Genomic DNA, 24,240 nt, shown 5'->3' with positions numbered 1-24,240 from the left:
ATGCTGTTTACAGCCACGTATGTGCAATTCCAAGAAGAGTCATGTGCCAAAGAATTAAGACTTAACTAACATGTGAATGCCTTTTGATTAACAGAAGAAATAGCTGAACAAAGAATAAGAAAATATCTTGCCATGAATACATGTCTGGGAATGCTTGGAATTAAATGACCCAGTGACATAGCCTTGTGTTACAGTTTGGTGCATTTCCTCCAACCCTGAGGGCAGGAGGGCCCAGCTGGGCTCAGGTTCATTTTAACTTGTTGGGCTTTTTTTTACCCCTGAGTGTTTTGCTAAATGGCATTTTGGCCTATCTTAGTCCTTCATTCAGCTGGGTTTTTTGAGTGATAAAGGCAGTTCTCTGCTGAGAAAACACCCACCTAACATACTTTTGCATGGAATGGTTTAATACCAAGAACTACACATTATACTGGTAATCTTTACAGCGATTTAAGCATTTCTATTTCTTTTTCCCTAGTTTTACCTTTCCTGCTGTGCCTCAATACCCTTCCAAAACATTTTGCTGCTTTAATAAACCAATGCCTTTCAGATTTCTAAAGTGGCTGTGAATATCTGCATAGGTGCCAGAAGGTACAGCTGAAAGTTGTTGGCTGCCTGAATCTCAGGAAAAAAAAGCACTTTGGATCTCAGGCTTTAATAATTCTTCTTGAAACAGCACTTTCTACTTGCAAGTTTTCAATTTTTAACTTGTCTGAGCTCTAACATGAATAGAGTAGTTCTCATACGAATCACTGATGAGTGCTGGTGCAGGGAGGTATGGCTGAGTGAAGCTGTTGTTTTAAATAAATTATCAGAAGAAAAAAACATCTATTTTTTTAAAAGATGCAAACAACCCAACCCAAAAAAAAAAAAAAAAAAGCCTTGTTTAGGTTCTGCAAGAAGATCACTCAGTGCATTATTTGTTATGTTAATTGCATGTCCTTCCTGAAATTTTTCTTTGCAGGTACAGATGTGAAAGATGCCCTGGTAATAAGTGTTTCTACAGGAACAAAATGCATCAATGGGGAATACATGAGTGATCGTGGTCTTGCATTAAATGATTGCCATGCAGAAATTATAGCTCGACGGTGTCTGCTGAAATTTCTGTACACACAACTTGAGCTTTACCTAAGGTAAGCTGGAGGGAAGGAGATGATGAGCTGGTCCCCACAGAGCTGAAAAGGTGTCTGTGGAAAGCATCTGTCTTCATTATTTCAGTGTAAAGCACTTGTCCTTTTGTATTAGGATGTTGAATTTAGAACTCGTACCCTTTGCCCTGAAGTTTGAGTTGAACAAAACATTTATTCAGTGAGGTGTCAATCATGAGAGGGGAGGACAGGGAAAATTATTGGCAATTATTTTGTAAACTGTAAATGTATAAATCAAGATAATATGAAGTGGGCTGAAGGTTGCTGATGTTTCATTTAAGTGCCTGAAGGCTCACCACAGGCTCTTTGTTTTCTGTCTCAACAGTCCTTTAATTTAGTTAATTGTCATAACTGTTAGATTTATATTACAGAAATTTCAACCATCCTGTGTTTGTTTTTATGTCTGTTAAGTCTGCCCAGCTTATGCCTAGTTCCATGTTAATGTCAGTTTTGACTCCTGCTTTCTTCTCTGTTCCAGCAATAAAGAAGATCAGCAAAAATCCATTTTCATCAGATCAGAGCAAGGCGGGTTTAAGCTGAAGGAGAATGTGCAGTTCCATCTCTATATCAGCACATCTCCTTGTGGTGATGCTCGGATTTTCTCACCCCATGAAGCAGCACAAGAGGGTATGACAGCAGCCCTCCTCTTCCACCCATGGGAGCTTAAACTATTCTTGGGGCATGTACAAGTGGCATGGTTAAAATTTAGGTGTCTTCTTTCCTTTTAGCATAGAAGTGTGTTAGACAAAGATCTCTTCCAAAAAAATCTGAGCTGTTCTTCCTCTGTGGTAGAAGTTCAGTATAGAGTGATGAACCCTGTGGTCTTGAAGAGGCTGATGCTAACTGAGATAAGCCAGTGAGTCAGCAAGTATTCCTACAGAACTAACCATCCCCTTTCCCTGTTTCCATCCTTTAACAGCAGTTCTCTGCCTGCCCTTTCCACAGTCTGCCCATTAACTTCATTTTAACTCTGTAACACGCAGAACAGAGCTCAAGAGCTGCCTGCTTCCTACTGCTCCTTTGGTGAAAGCTTGGTTTAACTGGAAGTGTGTTTTGGAAGGCAGTATTTGTGAGAGGTGTCTGACGCTGTAGCTAAGTTGCCAAGAGCAGTAGGAACTGTGATGCAAGCCAGCAGTAACTGCAGGCAAATACCTCAAATCAGTCCTCCTCACTGTGATTCTAATGTAAAACCCTTTGAGAAGTTTCCTCAGCTGATCCTCAGTGTTTTTTGTCCTTCAGACCAAGGGGACAGACATCCAAACCGCAAAGCCAGAGGACAGCTCCGGACAAAAATTGAGTCTGGGGAAGGAACCATCCCTGTGCGCTCCACCACCACTATCCAGACGTGGGATGGGGTATTGCAAGGAGAGAGGCTGCTGACCATGTCCTGCAGTGACAAGATAGCCAGGTGAGACTCTGGTTGGCTTTGTTACTGTCGGTGTTATTGCTGAAGGAGGGCGTAGGATAAGGGGGAATGGCCTTAAGCTGAAGCAGGGCTGGGTTGGTTGGGGTATTGGAAAGAAATTCTTCCCTGTGAGTGTGCTGAGGGCCTGGCACAGGTTGTACAGAGAAGCTGTGGCTGCCCCACCCCTGGAAGTGTTTAAGGCCAAGGCTGGATGAGGCTTTGAGCAACCTGGACTAGTGGAAGATGTCCCTGTCCATGGCAAAAGGGGTTGAATAAGATCATCTTTAAGGTCCTTCCAATGCAAAACCATCCTGTGATTCTTACAAGAGAGGAGAGGTGCATGGTACCCACAGTGAATGTGCAGGGAATTGATGGATTGATCTCACTGCTTGGACATAGTGTGAGGGTGGCTGTCACCCCTGTGATAAAGCTCTCATTCTTCACCTGCAATTGGTGTCACACCTTTTGCTGGCTTCAGAGGCAAGGTGTAGTCACACTGTACCATTCCAGTCGCATCAAGTCATGGCAGCTTTGTTTTGTATTTCTATCACTGGGGAATAGCAGAGGAATGTTTTAGAATTTTTCCCCCTAAAGTAGTATAGCATTAGGAAAACAGTACAATAAATCTGTTGCATGACTTATATTTGAATAACTTTCTCTGGTGATACATGTTCTTGCCCCATCATTGGAAATGTTCAAAGTCAGGTTGGATGGGGCTTGGAGGAGCCTGATCTAGTTGAAAGTGTCCCTGCCTGTGGTATGGGGTTGGAACAGGACAAACTTTAAAGTCGCTTCCAACCCAAACCGTTGCATGATATTCAAGATTACTACATTTTTTATGCATAGCTTATATTTTTATTATTTTTCATGGTGAAAAGTGTCCCTGTCAAAAAAATCCTAATTTATGGGCACTTCCAGTTTTTACTCTAGAATTTTAATTGTAGTTTAATATTTTATTGAAATAATTTGTTTCCAGAACAATATTTTAATTTATATTTCATTGAATTCCTTTTTTGTTGTTCTTTTTGAAAAAGATTGAAAGATTTTTGTTGTTTGTTTTCAAAATCATAACTGGACAAAAAAAAGTCAGCAGTAGTATTCTTTAACAAGCATTGGAAGTATGGGAGAGTTGCAACATCTTAATTTTTTGATGAGTCTGTGTGTTTGCAGCCTTTGTGCTTTTACAAAGTAGATGAGAAATGCCAAATTTTTCAGCTAATGATACTGTAGTTATTTTTAATGAAATGTGTGTTATATATGTTTTAATTAAAAGTGCTCTGCTGTTTTCTCAAGTCACCGTTAGCCTGATATAAATTTTATTAAAGATACTAAGTTGGAACTATTCTTGTGAACTACATATGCCAAATGAAAAATAGAGGAGGAAGGTTATATAATGTCTTTGTTCCTTTAGTCTTGTCCCAAGTAATCAGCATCTCTACTGAAGGAAGACATTTTATTTTAGTTTAAATACCTCTAACATAAATTAATAGGGCCTTTCAGAAGGTAGGACAGGCAGCTGGGGAAAGTTAATTCTACAAAAAAGACATTTTGGCTTCTTTTATAATATTTTCAGTAAAATTCACCAAATGAATCCCCCAGTTTCATGCCAGGGGCTTCTCCCAACCACCTAACTTGGGATTCATGCCACATTATTTTATCACATTGTCATTGCAAATATATATTAGAAAAAAGCCAGTTGTTGAGCTAGAACACATTTGACTCTTTTGTTGATTTTGTGTGATGCAGAACAGAATCCATGTCTTGCTTCCATAGCTAGCTGTCACCTCTCCTTGGGGCTAATGGGAATAATTTTTGTTTGTGCCAGTTGAAGGAAGCAAATAGAACCCCTTGACACAGAACAAAGACTGTATGACGGGTAAGGAGGCCCAAATTTTCTTTTTTTTTTCTTTTCCACATTGCTCTGACATGTTTTGTCCATTTACATTTGAAAGAATGCCTTGCTCCATAGTATCCAACAATCAGTCCTCCAGTATGCCTCAGACCCAGGAATTTCCACTGAGTTTTCCCAAAGGTTCACAAGTCACAGCCTGGGAAAGATGTGGGTAAATTTGGAATGTGGGATTGCAGTTGTATCTGAAATGTCTCATCTGTGTGGATTATCTGGATAATCCAATTTACTGTTTCTAGCCTTTGAGTGCTTTGCTGCAGTGTGCTGCCCAGTACCCTCCTAGACTTGGCAGGAACATCCAAGAAAAGTTGTGAGAACTCTGGGAGGGCCATGAGTGTAATCTCACTTGGACTGGAAGCAGTAAAACAAGATTGTCCTGGTGTGGTAGAGCTTGGTAGCTCTGCACTAAGGAGTTAGGGTGGTTTCTGACTAGAGTTAACATTAATATACATGCATTTGTTTTAAATGTATCCTGGCCTGGTGCCATGGTACTTCACAATGTTGATTTTTGTCTTCTTTCTCTTGATGTGTTTTTCTGCCCATATTTTTGGTTTCAAATAATTACCTACCTTCTCATTAAACATTCCAGTTAGTGACTAATGTCCTGCTGAGAAACACAAAATTTGTTATCACACAGGTTCTTAGAAAAGCTCTAGGAACTAAAAAAAGTTGAGTTGTTAAGAGTGAGGTCATTGGTGCTCTTCTACTTTAAAGAAGAGAAAATATTTTCTGATAAACTTTTGTGTGATAGAGCATCAAACACCCATCCACTGGCCTTGTTTTGTGCTCATACAGGGAAATGCAAACAGACATTTCTAACTCAGTGTTCCTCTTTTTTTTCCCCAAAAGTGAGCATTTCTCCTTACCAGTTCTTAAACCCAGTGCCAGTAGCTGATGTGAATTGCAGTGCATGGTGGCTTTGTGGCACTTAGGTGAAATACCTGAGGGGAGGTGGTGAGACATGACTACCCAAGGTGTATCATCATAGAACCTCTTAACTAAGCTCACATATGTTACAATCTGGTTTAAACCAAGAAGAACAAAAAAACCTACATCTCTGTGTATAAAACAGACAGAACTTTGAATGTTCAAAAAACACCCAAAAAACATGATTGGAACCAAACGAGGTTAGATCTTGGCACCAAAAAATTGATATATTTTATTTAACAGCAGAAAAGGCACAGAGAAAGAAAAAGAAAGAAATAGAGAAAGCAGTGTGTGTGTGAGGAGTAGGGGGATGGGGGAGAGTGACAGGGGGTAGGTAGGAGTGTGTCACCCTTCCAAGGGTCCCAGTGATGCCTCGTTGCTCCCCTCCATCTGGTCTTGGTGGTGAGGGTCCCCTGCAGCCCTGAAAAGTAAAGAATTCGGTGGATTAATGTAAGTTTTGGGCAGGTGGGGATGCCCATGTGCCTCCCTTGCAGGGGGCCAGTTGGACACTGTCTCTTGCAGGACTCTGGATGTGTTGCAGCATGTGCAGGGCCTGGCGCAGGGTCTGGGGACCCCTTCAGGGTCCTTTAATGGGCCATGACACCCCTGAGCTGTGCTGCAGCTTCTCCTGGGGTGAAGGGCCCCACAGCTGAGCTCTGCACAGCAGAGGGTGGGCATTCACTGCCTCTGAGCAGAGGCTTTTTCACCACACACCCAAAACCTCTCTCCCTCCACTCTTTGGTGCAGGGTCTGTGCCAGCCTGGCAGCTGATAGCCCAGGGCTGTGCTCTCCACCCCCATGGTGCTAAACTTGATCCCTCTGTGAATGTTTTCTTCTGCCCCCAGCCCAGATCTGAGTCACTTTATCTTATGAACATGCAGTCCAGGACCCCATTCAGGGTTTTGGTGGTTTTCCCTGCAGCTTTTATAGTTTTGCTGTAATAGGCAAAGGTCCTTCATGAAGATGTTGAAGTCATAAGCTATAACATTTCAGTCTCCAACAACATCTAGGCAGAAAAATCCAGGCCATGCCAAAAAAGCTAAAGGGACAAGTTAGAGCTGTGTGGTTGCCTGCCTCAGTGCAGCCTCAAGGGGAGAACATTTGCATTCCTGTAACTGCAAATCTAAAATGGTGTTTGTGAGAAGAGCTACTGTCAAAGACCAGAGACATCCTGCACTTACAATTTATAGTGTGGGCTGCTGATCCAGCCACTTGATTTAAAAGAAGTTCCCACTCCTTGTAAAGGTACTGCTGCCTGTTTACAACTGTGGCTCTTGAAAAGGAGTGGTCATAGAGTAATAATCTCTTTTTGGAGACAAAGACAAATCAGCTTTAAAGTTGTGCCTTCTGCGTGCCAGAATGAGAAGTGGTTTCTCGGATAGTTCTACATTTTCTACAGTGACACTTTCTCTCACTTGCCATCAGCTGCAAGTAAAAACTTGTGATAAATGAAGTGCCAACTAAATAATTTTCATTTCATCATAGTAATTGTTGCTTATAAATAATATTGATATGAGAAGCTCTTTGAAGTTTCAACACTTGTCAGGTTTTGCCTTGTTTGAGTAGTTGCAGGAGACTTGTTTTCCTGAGATGAATTTTGGCACCAGTTTCATGTGGATACCATTGTGGGTTACACATAGTGACTCCCCTGGCCTATTCTGCTCTCTGCGTAAAAAAGAGTAACTAAGATGTTTGATGTTAACATCAAGTTTTATTACTTACGGCTGTTTGGCCTCTCTCAATTCTGCATTTTCTCTAAAATAATGTGAATAACAGAATTTCTCTACCTTTTATGTTTGGAAAATTCAGAGGAGAGTTTTTACCTGGCACGTGTATTTTTAACTGGTTTTATTTTTGCCAAGAGGTGCTACCAGCATGCTGTGAAAGTGTTGCTGTGAGTTAAATTTTGCTTACCTTCTCATGTGTCAAGAGCTGTGAAATCAGCTGCATTTCATGAAGAAATCCACAGACCTTTTCGGAACCCACTGTAGATGGCTCTGAGCAGATGGTGGTCCAAAGCAGAAATGTGACAACATAGCAAGGAGAGGACTCCTCTTGATTTGGTGTCAGTCTCTGGTTCCTCCACCCTCTTTTTTTAGTGCAGTGTGCTTGAGAACAGCAGAAAGGTTGAGGGAGTGCATCCATCCTCCAGATTGTTATGAACAAGATACACAGCAGTGCATATAGAATAAGAAAACCAGTGAGTGTGACAAATTTATAAAAGTCAGATTTCCCACTGAGGTGCTCATCTGTAAGGCATCAGGTGAGCACAGTACACAGAGAATGTCCTCTGTGTAAATTGACAGGAGTTGAACACAGCCCATGTGCATTGATCTGCAAAGGCCAAGCTTGGGGTTCAGCCTGCAAAGGTGTTGGGATGTACTGGTTTGAAGGAGCATTTCCCAACGCTATCCTTCTACTCCAGCAGTGGAGCAATCACCGTTAGCTGCACCCCAGCTCAAATCAGGGCACCTCTGTTTAAGTGTTAGCAGTTTGAATGTAAATCTTGTGCCTGTTTATACCAATCTAAGAGCTTGCACTTTAAATATCAATTTTACATCAAGGTGAAGTTTTTGAAGGTTGTCAGAGAAAATTCTCGAAACTTAAAAACATAACACTCAGAATATGTTAAATACTGTTGTAAAACAATTTTTTTTTTTGCTTACCTCAGACAAGACTCTCAGGTGTTTCCAATGAGGAGGTTTACACTGAGAGAGTTTCCCTGCCTGCTTCCCTGGGTGCTCTTTCCCATCTGCAACTCTCTGCTTTACATGCCTTACTTTAGGCAGTACTTTACTTACTTCAGTATCTGTTGATGTGATGCAGCATTCCTGCGTTCTGCTCATGCTCATTCTTTAGCACCCAGTCAGGGTTTGTAAGCTGGACTTCAGTCAGTTCAGTTACTTAACACTTTTCTATACTATTTTTAATGTGAAGGAAAAAATTCCATTGTTTAATTGCTCCGTCAGAAAGACAACACTGACTTGAAGTTTTTTTCAGTGCATTTTGCTTTTTCTGCTCTGTACTGCATGGTTTCTAGTTAGATACAGCATTTGGCCCCTTAATTTCAATCAAGAAATTTTGCTTTCAGTAAAGGTTAATGTCATTTTGGCAGCAGTTGTTGGTGTGAATTCTGACAATCTGTTTGTAAGCTGGAGGATGAGGCAGTTTTACCACTTCTGGAGGTGATGCCTGTGGCCTTTTGAAAACTGATGTGTGGTGGTGGTTCCTTCTCAGTTTATATTCATAAATGAGTGTACATGCTAATGGAAGTGAGATATTACTGTTTGACAGAAGTATAGCATAAAAAAAGAACACGAAGAAAGTCCTTTCTTTCACTCTGCTGTGATTTGTAGAACACGACCAGAACACGTCTCTCTGACAGGGAGAGGCTGAAGGATTTGGGGGAGCTCAGCCTGAAGGAAAGGAGGCTCAGGGGTGACCTCCTTGCTCCCCACAACTCCCTGATGGAAGGGCAGACTTAGCTGAGGGTTGGTCTCTTGTCCCATGTGCCAAGGGACAGGACCAGAGGAAATGGCCTCCACCTGTGCCAGGTGAGGTTCAGGTTGGTATTGGGGAAAAATTTGGCCAAGCACTGGAACGGGCTGCCAGGGAAGTGGTGGAGTGTCCCTGGAAGTGTCCAAAAGGTGTGTGGCACCTGGGAACAGTGGTGATCAGGTTGGTGCTGGATAGGGTTAGTGGTTGGACTTGATGATTTTAGAGGGCTTTTCCAGCCTTGGTGATTATGTGATTCTTTTGGGTTTCATTTTTGTCTCTGCACTATAATTAGTTGCTGATAAAAGAATACATTCCTGTAGAGAAGTATATGTTCTTTTATTATAACAGTGAAATTTTAAAAGCTAGTTTTACAAACCTAACCACCACCCAGCCCTGCCTACTGAATGTGAAGAATTTTGGTTGTGTGAGTGGTTCTGCAGTGCTTGCACAGGCCCACTGCTCTGAGCCCAGATTAAGTGTGTACTGGGGTGGCAAAGGGGATTCAGCACAGCCCAGCAAAGCAGGCCTGTGCCCAGGAATATCAGTTAATACCAGGTCATACAGTCCTCTCTGCAGAGGCTTCCTCAGCTTCCTCACTCCTCATCCTCTTCTAACCAGAAGTTCACAAGACAAATGTCAGCTTTCATTTTCAATGCCAGAGAAGGTCATAAGTGTGGGAGGAAGCAGCAAAACACGAGCTCTGGAAATACTGAAGTCAGAAGTAAGGAAAAAGGTCTGGCAGCGGGTTTATATAGCAAGTCAGGGCTTGCCAGAGGAGTGCATTGGCCTATTATTTAAAATGTCTATCATCACTTAAGCACTGATCATGTAATGGAAAATGGGATGTGCCTTGTCTTTGCAATGCTCAGTCTTGAATTCTTTTTCCAGATGTTTCTTCCATAGTATTACTACCTGTGTCTATAGCAGTCAGAAAGGCATATTGGTCCTGGGAAGCAGCAATTTTCACTTGATATGGTTACTCTGACACTTGTTTGCTTACTGAGTTTTCAGTCTTATTAAAAATACGCCTTTATTCCATGTTAAATACACCTCATATATTAGCACAGTATATTAATGCATTTTGCCTCCGTTTTCATCATCAGTAAAGATATGTAAAGAAATAGTTTATTTGGCTTATAATCTTTGTTTTACCATTTTGATATTAAAAAAAAGAAGCATATTGCAAGTCCTGAAGCCAGCCTGTGTAGTTGAGTTATTGCAGTAGTGAAACGGTTGTGGTGTGGAGTTTCTAGCCTAAAAGGATGCTGCTGTGTAGCCTGCCCAGCACAAGCTGCAGGAAACACTGTTAGCAGCATTTGAATTTCTTGTTTTCCTAGGAGAACCTTGCAACCTGGTATAGCATGGGCTTTTTAATAAGGACAGCCATTCTGTGGGAGCATGATAGCTTCTGATGTGCTCCTCTGTTTTATCCAAGCACCAAAGGAAACTTTTCCTGCTGCTTGTGTCTGGCTTTTGCAGCTGGACTCCAGCTCCAGTTTGGACAGGGCTTGGAGCAGCCTGGGATGGTGTAAGATGTCCCTGCCTGTGGCAGGGTTTGAAATTAGATTATGTTTAATGTAGCTTCCAAGTCAAACCATTCTGGGATTCCAAGACACTACTTTCATAGTGCCTCAGTATTCCTCAGAGCAAGGCAGTGAAAATACTCTGCAGGAGATGTTGAGGTTTTCCTGTGACAGTTAGAGAGACATTGAGAGCCCAGACTTTATCAAATGAGCACAGTTAAAAAAAAAAAACAAAAACCAAAATCAGGATTTTGCTCCTATGCATTCTGTATCCCTGCCACCAGGCTTGATCCAGTGTAAATCACAGTGCTCAGACAGGGATTTATGTTTGGAATCTGGGAGGCAGCTAAAGGGAGCAAAGACTGTATGCATTCTTTGTATGTTTTCAGTTTTCATATGCAGTTTTGTCCCTGCCCATGGCTATTGCAAGCCAGTGCACATGTCAGCAGGATGTGGCCACTTGGGCCAGGGTTTGAAGGACAGGCCTTTCCTTGTGGCAGTGAGATATGGAGGTCTTGCAGAAAATCCTTCTTGTGCTCTGGGAAGGATGCTCTTCTCCCTACCACGTGTCTTCTGGAGGTATCACCTGCTGTTTCTGGTGGAGAATCTCACAGTTTGGCTTTCTCCCACTGAATGATCCTGTCCATCTCTGGCATTAGAGTGCTGGAAAATGCATCACCAGACATGTTAGCAGGGGTAAAAGTTATAGAGTGCTCCTGCTTTAGGTAATTTTACTCAGGATTACACTGAGTATATCCCTAAGATGATCTCTGAAATTCTGGCAGGTGTCACAGCTTATGCTACCATGGTCATGTGCTAGTCAGGAGGAAGGGTTGAAAGTCTGATCCATTGTGATTAACTGCTGTTATGTCTGGCAGATGTTACTTGTTTCATTAAAAAGAAAGTGTTTTTTTTTGTTTTTTGTTTTGTTTTGTTTTTCCCTCCCTCTTAGGTGGAACGTATTGGGTATTCAAGGAGCCTTACTTAGCCTCTTTGTGGAGCCAATTTACTTCTCTAGCATCATCTTGGGGAGTTTATATCATGGGGATCATCTATCCAGAGCCGTATACCAGAGGATAGCAGAGATAGAAGATCTACCACCTCTTTATACACTCAACAGACCTTTACTTAGTGGCAAGTATCTAATGGAGAAGGCCGTGCCGGTAACTAAGTCTGTTCCAGTAGCATTGTGATTTTGTAGTTCTCAAAACCTTGCAAACTGTGTTGCTGTGAGTAAACTGCTTGCTGCTTACAATAGAGAAGCTGTGGTCCAAACATAATACAGACACCCAGTCAGAAATACCATAGCAAGGACCTTTAAAATTTGTGAAGAACTGGCGGATGAAACTTGGGGTGAGTTTTCACACCATTCCTGTTTGGAGCATGTCCTAGGAAGATGTGAGGAGATTGAAGGCTTAGGGTAATCTCCTCTCACCTGTGGAATACTGTATTAGCACTCACTGTCGCTTCTCTTGCACTGCAGATTTTTGTTGAGTAGTCCCTTCATCTATCACTTTGCCAAGATAGACACACTTGGTTCACAATTTCTAGGTCAATAATCAACTCAGAATGGATGGAGACAGCCCCTTACCTGCCTTGAATTCTAAAATGGCTTGTTAAAGTAATGCTTTGAAAGCTTTAAAACTAAAATCTCATCCTCCCTCTCACTATGTCTATTGCTTTGTTCTGTAGAGGTTAGCTTTTGGCATGTGTTTATATTTCAGGGAAAGAAAACAGCTTATAATTTTAAACTGTGTTTAAAGTTTGACATGAATTAAAAAAAAATTAGGGAGGGAGTGGGGAAAAGAGCATTGTGAGCAATGAATATTTCTTTAGTTAAGAAAGGTAATAAGGATTCCCTGAACTAGGATGTATAAAAATGTTAAATAACGTATTTGTCCTTATATTAGCAAGTAAGTGACAGTTGCAACACTATACCAAATATCTAATAGTTTTATGGGCATGGTAGCTGATGTATGGACTGTTTCTGCCTGATTTGGGGAAATTTTTATCAGTCCTTCAAGACAGCAGATTTGTGGCAGGGTGAGAAGCATTTTTGTTATCCTTTTCACAGCATGTAACAGTACCTTGTCGTCTTGAAAATCATCTTTCTGCAATGGTACTATCATCTATTTCCCATGAAATAGAACCATCTGTTTAAACAGTTGAGCCAGGACTTGCTTTGCAGCAGAGAGAGTTTGGAAATGTTCTCAGCTGTGGAGTTTTCACAAAAATATACATCTCAAGAATGCACATAAAGGTTCTTTAGGAGGTTGGGCTGAGAACTATGTTATTTTACTGGTTCAGTCTTGAAAGCTGATATTCTGACCTCTGCTGATAGATTCAGCTGGGGCATTTGTGTAGCTGCCCGTGCTCTGGATTCACATATTTTTCAGTGTATTCTTACCTAGAAGCGTGGCAGAAATACCTGTCTCCACTACTGTGTTCTTTCTTATATCACACACACACACCCCTCTGAGATTTATTTCCACCAGGGGGATGAACTAGAACAGAAATACCTGTCTTGCCCCACTGTCCTGCCTGTTTAGCTGAGAAAGTACTGTAAAAACAGGTTTTAGTCCTCTAATAAAGCAAATTTTATGTTTGCTGGGGCAAATGATTTTGAGATACTGTTTGTACTGCTAAAAATTGTCTTTCATCATCTTTCTTTGTTTATAAGAGTTTTTACTTATACCTTTTGACATCAGATGGAATAATGGAATTATTAATGTTGTAAAAGACCCCCAAGATCATCGAATCCAACCATGAGCCCAGCACTACCCTGTCCACCACTAACACATTCCCATATATTCAATTCCAGTACATACCAGAGCAGGTGTTTTTCAGCTGAGGGATGCAGGAAATCTGTCTATTCATAGAAAACTCCCTCCTGTGCTGACTCTTGGAAGCCTTGCTTGCAGGATCTAGCTTTTCAAGGTGCCTTTAGCACCCCAGCACTGAGGGCAGTTGAGCTCTCCCTGAGGGGTGGCCACCCCACTTGAAGAGAAGATAGGTTTGAATCTTGTACATTCTTAGAATAATCTGAAAAAAAAAAAAAAAAAAGATTTCTTAGTCAGAGTGAGGATGGTTGGATAAGCCAGCCAATATCACATTGCCTATCTGCTGGGTGACCTGCACAAACTCTTTGAGGGGGAGCCACTGTGGGAGGTGGGCATGCAGTTCACCTGGGCTGAAGCCCGAGTCAGGCACTGAGATCTTTGTGTTTAGAAATCCTTAACACATCTTTCCATTTGTTCATTCCTGGTTCCAGTTTTTGAAATGCTTTCAACTTGCTGCCATCCACAGCCTCCTTGAGTAAGGAGGACTGTGGAATATGCCAAGGTTTGTGCAAAGGAACTTCTTTCTGCTAATTTGCTCAATTAAATGTTCCTCAGTGCTCTGTGGCATCCAGGCCATAAGCAGTGGTCATGGCACTCAGTTTTCTCTACCTCTGAGATGTTCCTTCCTACATAAATCCTATTTTTTGCTGGCTGAAGTGTCTTAGTCTGCTTTGTTGTTCCTTGCACAGAGACCCTTTCACATAAAGGATCATTTTGCAGACTTATTTTTGTGTTAGTGAGACCAGGGCAGTAGCTGATATTCAGGGTAAAGCAGCAGTACGAGTCCATGTAGTGTCATATATTCTGTTCACTTCCCTGACCCTTCACTGATAATTCCTGACATTCACTTTGATTACTATTGCTGACTGACCTGACCTTTTGGTAGAACTGAATGTTAGAAACTAAAATCTCATTCTTGAATGCTAATATCGAGCTCCAAGTCCAGCACTCTTTGTGCAAGATTGCTTTGGGTTGTTTCCTAATATATGATGCTTTATATTATTCTGTGAGGAATTTCATCTGCCTTTTGATTGCCTAGACACCCAATATGTGAGGCTTTTTTTGCTACTTTTTGCTATTGCTCCTCTTACTGCTGTTTAAAAATAATTTAATGTGATCAGTGATCCCACCTCAGATTTTTCCTCCCCCCACACATCCCAGGTCTACCCCGAGCTGGAGGCTCTCCAGCTGTGTTCACTCTTCCCAAAGAGATCATCTTTATCCACGTGTTAGTGAATTTGTTTTTAAGGTAGACAAAAATAAATCCTTCAGGTGACCTTTTTTTTTAATATTTGGCTGTTCTTTGGTACCTTATCCTCCTGTTTACATTGGTGCTTTTCAGTTTTCTATATCCTTTTTCATGAAGCTTCTTTTAGCTCTTTCCTCAAAGAACTGTCAAACTTTATTATTTCTAGAAGCACTAGCACAAAGAGCTGTGACCTTTGCTTTTATTATATTCCTTTGTAATAATACTCAAGTTCTGAACAATGTTCTCTAAATAGCTTTAGTTCTATTAGTTTTCAAAGAAGAATAAAATATTTGATTTTCTATCTTAAATATATTTTCTGTTTCTAATTTCAGCATATTGTGCTATATTGATGTCTAGATTTTGATGGGGAAGATATGACCCACCTAAAGTTTTATCAAATGCTTTGATTTTGAGATGACCTTTATTCCCTGTCCATGCTACTTGTGATCCACCATCAGGGACTCCTTTGACATCTTTCCAGGATTCTTGCATATAATTGAGCAGCTGAATGGGTTGTTATTAATTAAATCTATTTGAAATTCTAAAACTGGGTTGGTTTTGGTGGTTTTTTAAAAATTTAATTAATCCATCAAAAACTAAGGAAAGAAATGTTATAATTGCAGTGGAAATGTAGTGTGTACTGGATGCTCAGCTTTCTCATTTTTATTCGATTTGCTTGTGGGACTGGTTGTGATATAACAAGTATTTTGGAGTCCTTGATGACCTCCGTCTGATCCCTGTACTTGTTTAACAGTGTATGGAATGAAAGAAAATGTAATAGTATAGATGTCATTAAATTAAAGAAAAAGAGACCAAAAATTGTCATGTGGCATCAATTTCTTAGCACTTTTGCCTCACTACTTTTGGTAGAACCAACTTTTGTACCAATTCTGAATTTTTTCAGCTTATAAGAAAATGGGGAATAGTAGGTAATTTTCTGTTATTATTCAGTTAATTATTTCTTACCAGTCATAGTGACAAGATGGATCCAAACCGAGAGTAAAAATGCAACAGCTTCAGTGGTTTATATTTCAAAGGGTTTCTTTGTCTATTAAATGAGGAATTGATGGTAGGAAGCAGATTGAATTTTGCTGGGTCATTCTGACCTTGCCACTCTCAGTGCTGGGCCCAGAGGTGCCATGAGATTGAACCAGGTGAGCCAGTCCTGCTGCCAGGTGCCCAGCTTCATTAGATTGTATTCCAGATATCAGCCAGAAATGCATCCTGCTGTATTGCTTATGTTCAATTTCCACAAATCCTTTAGATTTTATTAAGTGTAGGACCTGGCCTAACAGTGGAGTAGACTTGAAATAGGTTCTTGGCAAGAGCTGCCTTAAACAAAAGTGTCATTTTCATTCACTAGAAAGAACAAATTGCCCTGGTGCTTTGTTCTCTCCTGGTGAGGTGACTGAGACATCTTAAATAGAGTTTTGCCACCCCTGCAATGTCTGAGGAGTCACATGTGCACAGCAGCAGCTGCTGTGACCTTCTTTATGTATAGTCCATCTTTGGGTGTTGTGGGGAATAAATCCTGCTCTGGGCAGGCAGCCAGACTCAGTTTGCACATGGGTTGGATTCTGGTGGCTTTACTTCTCCATCCCTGGGGACAGAGCCATAGTTGGAAGATGTCACCTGAGATGTCCTGAGCAAAGTGACTTGAGTCCTGTTTGGAATCCTGTGTTCCCTGTTTCTGGGAATAAAGTGGGGAGTCAGCTAGAGCACAGTGGATTTGTGCTGGAAGACCCAAATGTCTGCCAGTTCTGGCTTTGTGGAGAGTGCTGAGGATGGGGCTCGCTTTCAGTAGAATCACAGGATGGTTTGTGTTGGAAGGGACTGTAAAGCCCGTCTCATTCCACTCCCTGCCATGGGCAGGGACACCTTCCACTATCCAAGGTTGCTCCAAGCCCCATCCAACCTGGCCATGAACATTTCCAGGGTTCATAGCCTCAAATCCATTTGGAAGTGAGGTATGACCTCCTGCCACAGAGCTCTCCATGGTCCCCTCTGCTGAGGAGGCTGCTTTCTGCAGCAGTGCACACTTGCACCGCTGGGAGGGACAGAACTAGAGAGCACTTTAGCCAGAATGAGAGTGAGATGTTCATGTTGTTACCTCTGAGAGTTGGTGAGAAATCTGCAGAGAATGCCCTCAAAATAAAAAATCTGCTTCTAAGACTGTTCACTCCCCAGCAAAGCCAAAAGTCAAGCACTTGTATTTCTTACCATCATTAAACATCACTTTTCTTTCAGGTATCAGCAACGCAGAAGCCCGTCAGCCGGGGAAAGCCCCGAACTTCAGCGTGAACTGGACCGTGGGAGACGCTGGTCTGGAAGTGATTAACGCCACAACGGGCAAGGACGAGCTGGGCCGCGCCTCGCGCCTCTGCAAGCACGCCTTCTACAGCCGCTGGATGCGCATCCACGCCAAGGTACGGCTCCAGGCGCCGCCTTCGCGCTCCTGCAGTCCAGCGAAGCGCCCGGATGTGCTTTCTCCACCCAGAAGCCACTCTTTTAAGCTGAGCCTTGTGTTACAGCCACAGAATTATTGAGGCTGCAAAAGACCCTTAAGATGGTCAAGTGCAGCCATCACTGTAGCACCACCACGATGTTCACGTCAAACCGTGTCCCCTAGCACCACATCCACACGTTGTTTGAACATTTCCAGGGATGGTGAACCCGCTACTTCCCTAGGCAGCCTGTTCCAATGCTTTACAACCCTTTCGGTGAAGTTTTTTTTCCTGATACCTAATCTAAACCTCCCCTGGTGCAACATGAGGCCAGGTAGCTGCTGCTTCATGCAGTAATGTGCTTGTTAACTTTTTAATGTTATGCTGTCCAAAATGCATATTTCCTTAGTTTATAGCTGAGTAGACAAAGCATTCTGTCTCCTTTGAGCTTGCCTTTGCATTTTTATTTATTTGGAAGGATAATCACATTTTCACTACTGAGGTTTCACTCTTTACTCTCAGAAATAAAGCTTCCAGGAAGTTTATTTGTGCCTTTTTGGCCTCAACATTTTGTTTGATAGATCCTTACCTTGTTTTAACATTAGCTGTTTAAATAACTCACTCTAGTACTGTTTGGCTTAATGGGGTCTTGTCTCTCTCCTTCTCTTGTCTCTCAACCCCACAGCTTTCCTCCAGCTTGCGCTCAAAGATCCTCAAGCCCAACCTGTACCACGACACCAAGCAAGGAGCCACGGAGTATCAAACTGCTAAAGAGTGTTTGTTTAAAGCATTCCTGAAGGCAGGACTTGGAGCCTGGGTGGAGAAGCCCATAGAACAGGATCAGTTTTCTCTCACAGTCTAATTCACAAACTGCACATCACTTGGGAAGGGGAGTTGTTCTGGAGATTCCTGGTGTCCAGCATTGCTTTCTGGCATCTCCACAGCTGTCAAAACATCTTTCTGCTCTTTGGAGTTGGGCTTCTTCGGGTTTTTGTTTTTAAACTTCACAGTAGCTGTTTCTGTTTCGCCTAAGTATTGAAACTCAATGATGATGCAACACATAATTGTATATTTTGTTATAGGAAAGTAATTTCTGGTGTATTTCTAGAAATACTTTTACTGTAGAGAACTTGCAGTAAGGCTGTCCTTACTGTGTACAATGACTCATTTTTTCTGGGTTAAAATAATTTCTTTTTTAATTCAATGTCATCAAGTGCATGAAGAAATTAATAGTTTCTCTAGGTTTTACACCACACTTTTAGGAAGTAGCTTAATTTTTAAAAAAGAAGATAGGTGACAAAGCTGATTCTACTCCTCTGTTAACTTGTTTTTCAACTGCAGATATTTTTAGTACATAGATCACAGAGGCGGAATGGAATCTGGACAGGACAGCTAGTTTTTTCCCAATTCCTTGCTCTTTAAAACCAGCTGCTGAAAATTTCATGTCTTTGATGTATGTATTTATTAGTCTGTGAGCCAGTTTTTAACATGCAGCTTTTTATTCTGTTTTTAAAAATACATTTACCTCCCATTTATACCCATTGTGAAGTCTTCATTTTTTTACCATTGTAAACTGGAAACAGCAAAATAATTATTTGTAAGTTAAGAAGTTTAGTCTATAACATGCAGAAGCCTGTTTAGAAGTAGGTAATTTGTGTATCCCAGGAACTCATCCAAATACAATCTTAACTGTAACAGCAATGTAACAGCTTTAAAAAAATTACTCATTTTAAGGGCACCAAACCTGAGTTGCCAAAACCTATCACTTGTTGGGTATTGATTGCTCTCCTCTAGAAGCTCTTGTAACAGAGAAACCACTTCTTAAAACTTATTTCCTGTGAGTTATATCTGCTTTCAGCCAAATTGTTGTGTCTGAGATTCCCTTGCCTTTGGGCTTTACATGTGTGATGAACATCATGAAGCTAATTAGGTAAGTTGCTCTCAAATGTGTGTCCATCTGTTTTGACTATTCCTTTGAAAAGTGTTTTTCCTGAAGGTGTGGACACTTCTGCTTTATGTAAAAATGTAAGATGGAAGTGAGATACTGAGGTTTGATTCACTGCTGTGTAGAAGGAGCAGCTCCGGCCCAGCACTCCTGGGTCAGCAAGTCCTTGGGGTGTTGAAGACTTCGGTGTAAATCTGCTTCTGGCCAGTCATGAATAATAAGGCATTTCTGATCAAGTAGGAACCTGTTCTCAGCTTCAAAACCTGATCAGACCTGAAAATCACCTGTGCAATAGTTGAAATCTGGGTTCACGTCTTGGGAGGAAGACACTAAGGTGCAAACAATACATTTGGGGTGGTACTGTGGATAATAGCATTCCTCTGGGAAGACAAGAGAGTCTATGACCCAGGGGTCCCCTCAGGGAATTGATGTTTCTAGAGGTTACTGCCTTTTCCAGATGCTGGGGGAAGAAGCTGCAAGAGAAGGGCTGGGTTAATTCACCTCTGTGGTGGCTTCAGTCACCCTGTCAGATTCTCATCAAAGCTGAGAGCACTCCCGTGGCCTCTGCAGGCCCAAGACTCTTGGAGTCATCATCCAACCGAGGTGCAGACTGACCTCTTCCAAAACAGAAAGGAATTCAGCTGTATGTGGTCATATTCTGCAAGCACTGGGACACCAGTCTTGGGATGGACCTTGTCTTGGTCACGTTGCAGAAGTTCTGTTTGGGGCTGTAGCTGAGTGTGTGAACGTGTTTCTGGGGGCTGGGGCAAAGGTGGTCACGCTGTGTGTGTTTCCTTGGAGTCATTACTGCTCCCAGGTGAAATACACATTTTTTAAGGGACTGATTCAAAAGTTGGTGTCTCTCTGAATTTTTTTGAGGACTAGGAAAGTAGTAGCTCAAACTATTTTTTTTAATTAAGTCAAAAATATGTATAAAATATTTAAATAGTATTATAGACATAGTTTTGTAGCTGTTGGAACAAACTATTAACATTAAACTATAATGGAAATATGTTCCATGCCAAAATCTTTTGACAAAGGACTTGTGTCAGGTTATTTCTGAGGAAGAGTTGGTAATTCTGGGATTTTAAAAAGAAGCTTTCCAGGGTTGTGTGCATTCCATATCTGTCTTCTGAGAGTCAGTAAAACTGTTTGGCTTCCTTCAATCCCTTGTTCCTTTTTGTGCAGCTCACATGTGGAAGGAGGTAGGAAGAGTTCCCTGGAAATCAGTGTCACCTAGCAAGGAGGGATAGCCAGGTATATAATCTCAAGTGATTGCAAAAAAGATCAGACAACAGCCTCTGGCAGCTGCCAAATTTTGTAGGAGACCAGCTTTTGGAGGCTGAGGGCTCTGGAAAGCCTGGGCTGGGTAGGTGGAAGCAAGCCTGCACAGGGAAGTTGTATTGCTGCTCTGGGAGCTGCTTCTATTAGTTTACTTTTTTTTTTTTCCCTTATATTTGATTGAATATTTATAAAATTATTTTGATTGAATATTTACATAATTATAATTGAGTATTTGTCTCAGGATCTTCAAAGGACTTAGAGTAACAACTTTAATGTTGATGAATACTTGAAATTGAATTTAAGGTGTTTTTTCTCCAGATGGCAGTCTGGTTTGTAGTAAAGTTTTATAGGTTAGGTAAATAGATAATTTTAAATATAGATGTTTTAAGTATATATATATATATGTTCTGCAGGATCATTTTAAGAAAATCTGGGCCTAAAGGTAACACTTGAAATCTTGCTTATGGCTGTACTCAGGACCTGGAAATAACTGTAGATTATTCTTATTGATTGTGTGAGTGTTGTTGTGTAGGAGCTTGTTGGCAGTGGTGATGTCCAGCTGGCTCTGCCCCTGGAGCAGCTGGTGGTGGGAACAGTGACTTTGCTGTCTTAGGGATTTACAGCAGTGGGGTTTCTGTACAGATGGCAATTCTCATTTTCTCCTTGTCTTGGAGAAATCTTTTCGTGGCTGGTTACTGCATAGGAAGCTCTGGAGTAGAAGGTTTTTATGTGCAGTTCATCTAAATCTAAGAGACTAGCAGCTGAAAGGCTCAGGATCAGGGAACTGGTGTTGCATTTCACCAGTCCAGTTCTGAAGACAGGCTGGGAGAGCAATGTCTGTGTAGGCACTCGGTGTGTGGGATTGGGATTGGGATGGGGCTGGGCTGTGGCACTCGGTGTGTGGGATTGGGATGGGGCCGTGCTGTAGCACACAGTTCGTAGGGATTGGCAGTGGGGCTGGGGCTGAGCCCCATCCCCAGTGGGTTCAGCTGTGCAGGACAGGTGAATGATATTGAAGGTAACGAGCCATGGAGTGCCCAGAGCACTGAGCAACCTCCAAAGGGCACAGAGGGCACACAGGTGAACTGCATCAACATGAGGGGATAAAAGGCTGGACTGAAAGACAAGAAGGGCAGACCCTTGCAGCCTTCTGAAGTGACATGGTGTTACTCTGTGTGGGCAGACAGTTGAAGCCCTCTGAAGAGGTAAGGTGTTACTGTGTATGGGCTGAAGCTTTGTGAAATTGTGTGGTGATGCTTTGTGTGTGGTGGCTGTCTCACCTGTGGCGTGTGCTGAGACATGGCTGTTCACCAAAAGAGAAGGCTCTGGGGGGGCCTTAGAGCCCCTTCCAGTGCCTAGAGGGGCTCTAAGAGAGCTGGAGAGCACCTGGAGTGACAGGAAAGCAGGCATGGCTACAAACTAATGGAGGTTAGATTTTGACTGGATATTGGGAAGAATTTTTTCCCCGTGAGGGTGCTGAGGCCCTGGCACAGGGTGCCCAGAGAAGCTGTGGCTGCTACTCTTGGAGTGTTCAAGGCCAGGTTGGATGGGGCTTGGAGCAACCTAGGATAGTGAAAGATGTCTCTGTCCGTGGCAGGGGGCTGGAACTGGATGAGCTTTAAGGTTCTTCCAAATCATTCAATGATTTTGTGATGTCTTAAGAGTGCATGTAGCCAAGGAAAACCCCAAAACTCACTGTGCTCTTAAGTGCAAGTGTGCACAAGTTAAAGCTGTTGGTTCAGAGTGTTTGGGAGCATGAGGCAGAACCTGTGTTATGGAGTAGTGCTGCCTTTGGAAACCAAGCTGTGGTTTTAAAAGAATTACCAGCTAGGAATTGAGAATGTCTTCTAAGAACTGCTTAGTCATGATCACCACATAATTAAAATTTTGGGTTTTTTAGATATCAGTGGTTTTCAAAATAGTTTTATTTCCGTTTCTTAAGTTAATGTTTGGAAGGCTCATGCTTGCAGAGAAGCTGCACTTTGAATTCTTTCCAATTTCATCATCATTAACTGTCCGCTGTGAAAATTAGCCCAAAGTTTACTGAAAAGAAAGGAGAGCTGCAATTCAGGTGTAGAGTCAGGAAAAAAAAAAAATCTCCTGGTATTTGAAACCTAAACACCCGCAGAAATAAAACATATAAAATATAACTATTCTGTCTCAGAATCACTGTGTGGTTTTTGTTGGGCTTCTTTATCAATTGATTTATTTATTTTCTAATACAAATTGTTTTCAGTTGAGCTTAAATTGTTTCCACCTTCACTTTGTGTGTTCCTCTTGGGAGAGGAGGTCATGGTTATCCTGGAGCTAGAGCTAGCAGAGGCACAGAGGTTTTTGTGTGTACATCTGAGGTTTTTGAAGTTCATTTGGCTTGCTTTATGCAAACAACTGGAGTATTTGCAGCAATTTTGGGTTGATTCCCCATGGGAGAAGCTGTGTGGGTCTCTGGACAGGCAGGCTTGTTGTCTGGAGCTGCAGGATGGGGGGGTTTATCCCTAGGCTGGTATTTGTACCTAAAACACAGCTGGGGGGATGAACTGTGGCAGTTTTCCCTCAGTGCATCCACTGGCATTGTGTGCTTGAGCCCATATAGTGCTTCCAGTAAAACTGCTTTTTCCATAGTTTCAGTCTAGCTGGGAATGATGCAAACCAATCATCAGGGGGGCTGCAGGAACTGAGCTGGGGCTGGAATCCTGAAGCTGGCAGGGCTGTGGGGACCAGGGAAGGCACACATTCCTTGTTGGATCATGTCAATGTACTGTGTTTTTCTGCACCTTTCAGCCAAAGGCCTGTCCCACTACCTGTTGGTGAATGGGCCATTCATTGCACCGACAGCATTTGTGTTTGCAGGAATGAGTTTTGTGGGTAGCTGTGTTTTGTCTTCTTCAGTCATTCTGGGAAAGAGGAATTGAGAGCCATGTTTGCAGCCAGCCTCAGATAGAACACTTTAAGTAGTATCTGTTCTCTGGAGGGGGAGATCCACAGTTGGTGTCACTGCTGTGTTTTTATGTTTTTAATACCTTCATCACTATCATACCAGTATCATTATTGTTGCAGTTTGGCTGAGACATCCTCAACAAGTTTAAGATCCAATATGTGTGTGTGTGTGAATATGTATTTATACGTCCCTATGTATAATATTGCTGTATATTATTTGCATTAAGCAGTTACTCTTCCCCAGTCTCCCTGTGTGACAGTGCAAACACATCAGCTTTACCCACCTGATGTAAAGTTATTAAAGAACACTTTCAGATACTGTCCTTGACACTATCCATTCATAACCCCAAATTTGAAGAGGAGACCTCATTATACTTCTGGTTTGTCACTTTCCTTCCAGCATTCTTGTCCTTCTGGTGTCACCGCTGAAGCACAACCCCTTGGTCGATTATTTTAAGCAATGACTGTTTTGCATACTACCTTGCTTTGTTTAAGTAATGTTTGTACAGAGATTTCAAAATATAAAGAGCTATATAATTGCTAAGTTTCATTATTATTTTTTTCATATGAGTGTTGCTAGTGACAGCAAAACAATTAAGTGAAATGTCACAAAATACTGGGCATGTCCTCAAGGTGGTGGCTTTGGTTATGTCCTGAGGAGCTGGTAAGAGCTTGGGAAAGGGGAGGGCAAGTGACAAGTCTGTGACTCCAGTGTAGACACATGGCCTGTGTCAGGGTCTGAGAAGGGCTGTGCCACCTCTGGTGTGTTGTAAAACTGTCATTTTGCACTCAAATCCCGAGTGGGATCCCCAAAACCTGTAGGTGGTCACCATGGTTATCACCCCAGCACCTCTCTGCCATTGGGTTTGGATCCTGCCCGTGGTGGTAGCCCTGAGCTGCTGCCATGGGAGCTGCTGAGCCCTTGGGTGCCAGCACTGCCCCTGCCCAAGGAGGGGACCCAGCTCCCCAGTGGGACAGCAGGAGCCCAAACACCCCATGGTCACCTCTAACCAGCGCCTGTCCCAACAGTGCAGAAAGGTCTGCTCCAAATGTGCTACCCTTGCATCCTGCTCAAAGGATGCCTCTGGAGGAGCCTGGTCTGTTTTCAGTCAGAAATGCCCACTCAGATCCAGG

General features: G+C 42.2%; 1 protein-coding gene across 2 annotated transcripts in view; it reads left to right on the top strand.

The window, feature by feature from the left end:
- ADARB1 (adenosine deaminase RNA specific B1) overlaps nt 1-23,643 on the top strand; it is a 66,168-nt gene extending 42,525 nt beyond the window's left edge. For both annotated transcript variants that reach the window (XM_021532586.3, XM_021532587.3), the window contains 6 exons: nt 962-1,130; nt 1,624-1,772; nt 2,385-2,553; nt 11,360-11,541; nt 16,744-16,922; nt 17,626-23,643. In XM_021532586.3, coding sequence (XP_021388261.1) covers nt 962-1,130; nt 1,624-1,772; nt 2,385-2,553; nt 11,360-11,541; nt 16,744-16,922; nt 17,626-17,802 — 1,025 coding nt within the window. In that variant the 3' untranslated portion in view covers nt 17,803-23,643. The remainder of the gene's footprint in view (nt 1-961; nt 1,131-1,623; nt 1,773-2,384; nt 2,554-11,359; nt 11,542-16,743; nt 16,923-17,625) is intronic.
- Nucleotides 23,644-24,240: the final 597 nt, after the last annotated feature.

Source organism: Lonchura striata, chromosome 8 (assembly GCF_046129695.1).
Source record: "Lonchura striata isolate bLonStr1 chromosome 8, bLonStr1.mat, whole genome shotgun sequence".
Classification (NCBI taxonomy): Eukaryota; Metazoa; Chordata; class Aves; order Passeriformes; family Estrildidae; genus Lonchura; species Lonchura striata.
This window is presented reverse-complemented; position numbering and strand designations above follow the sequence as displayed.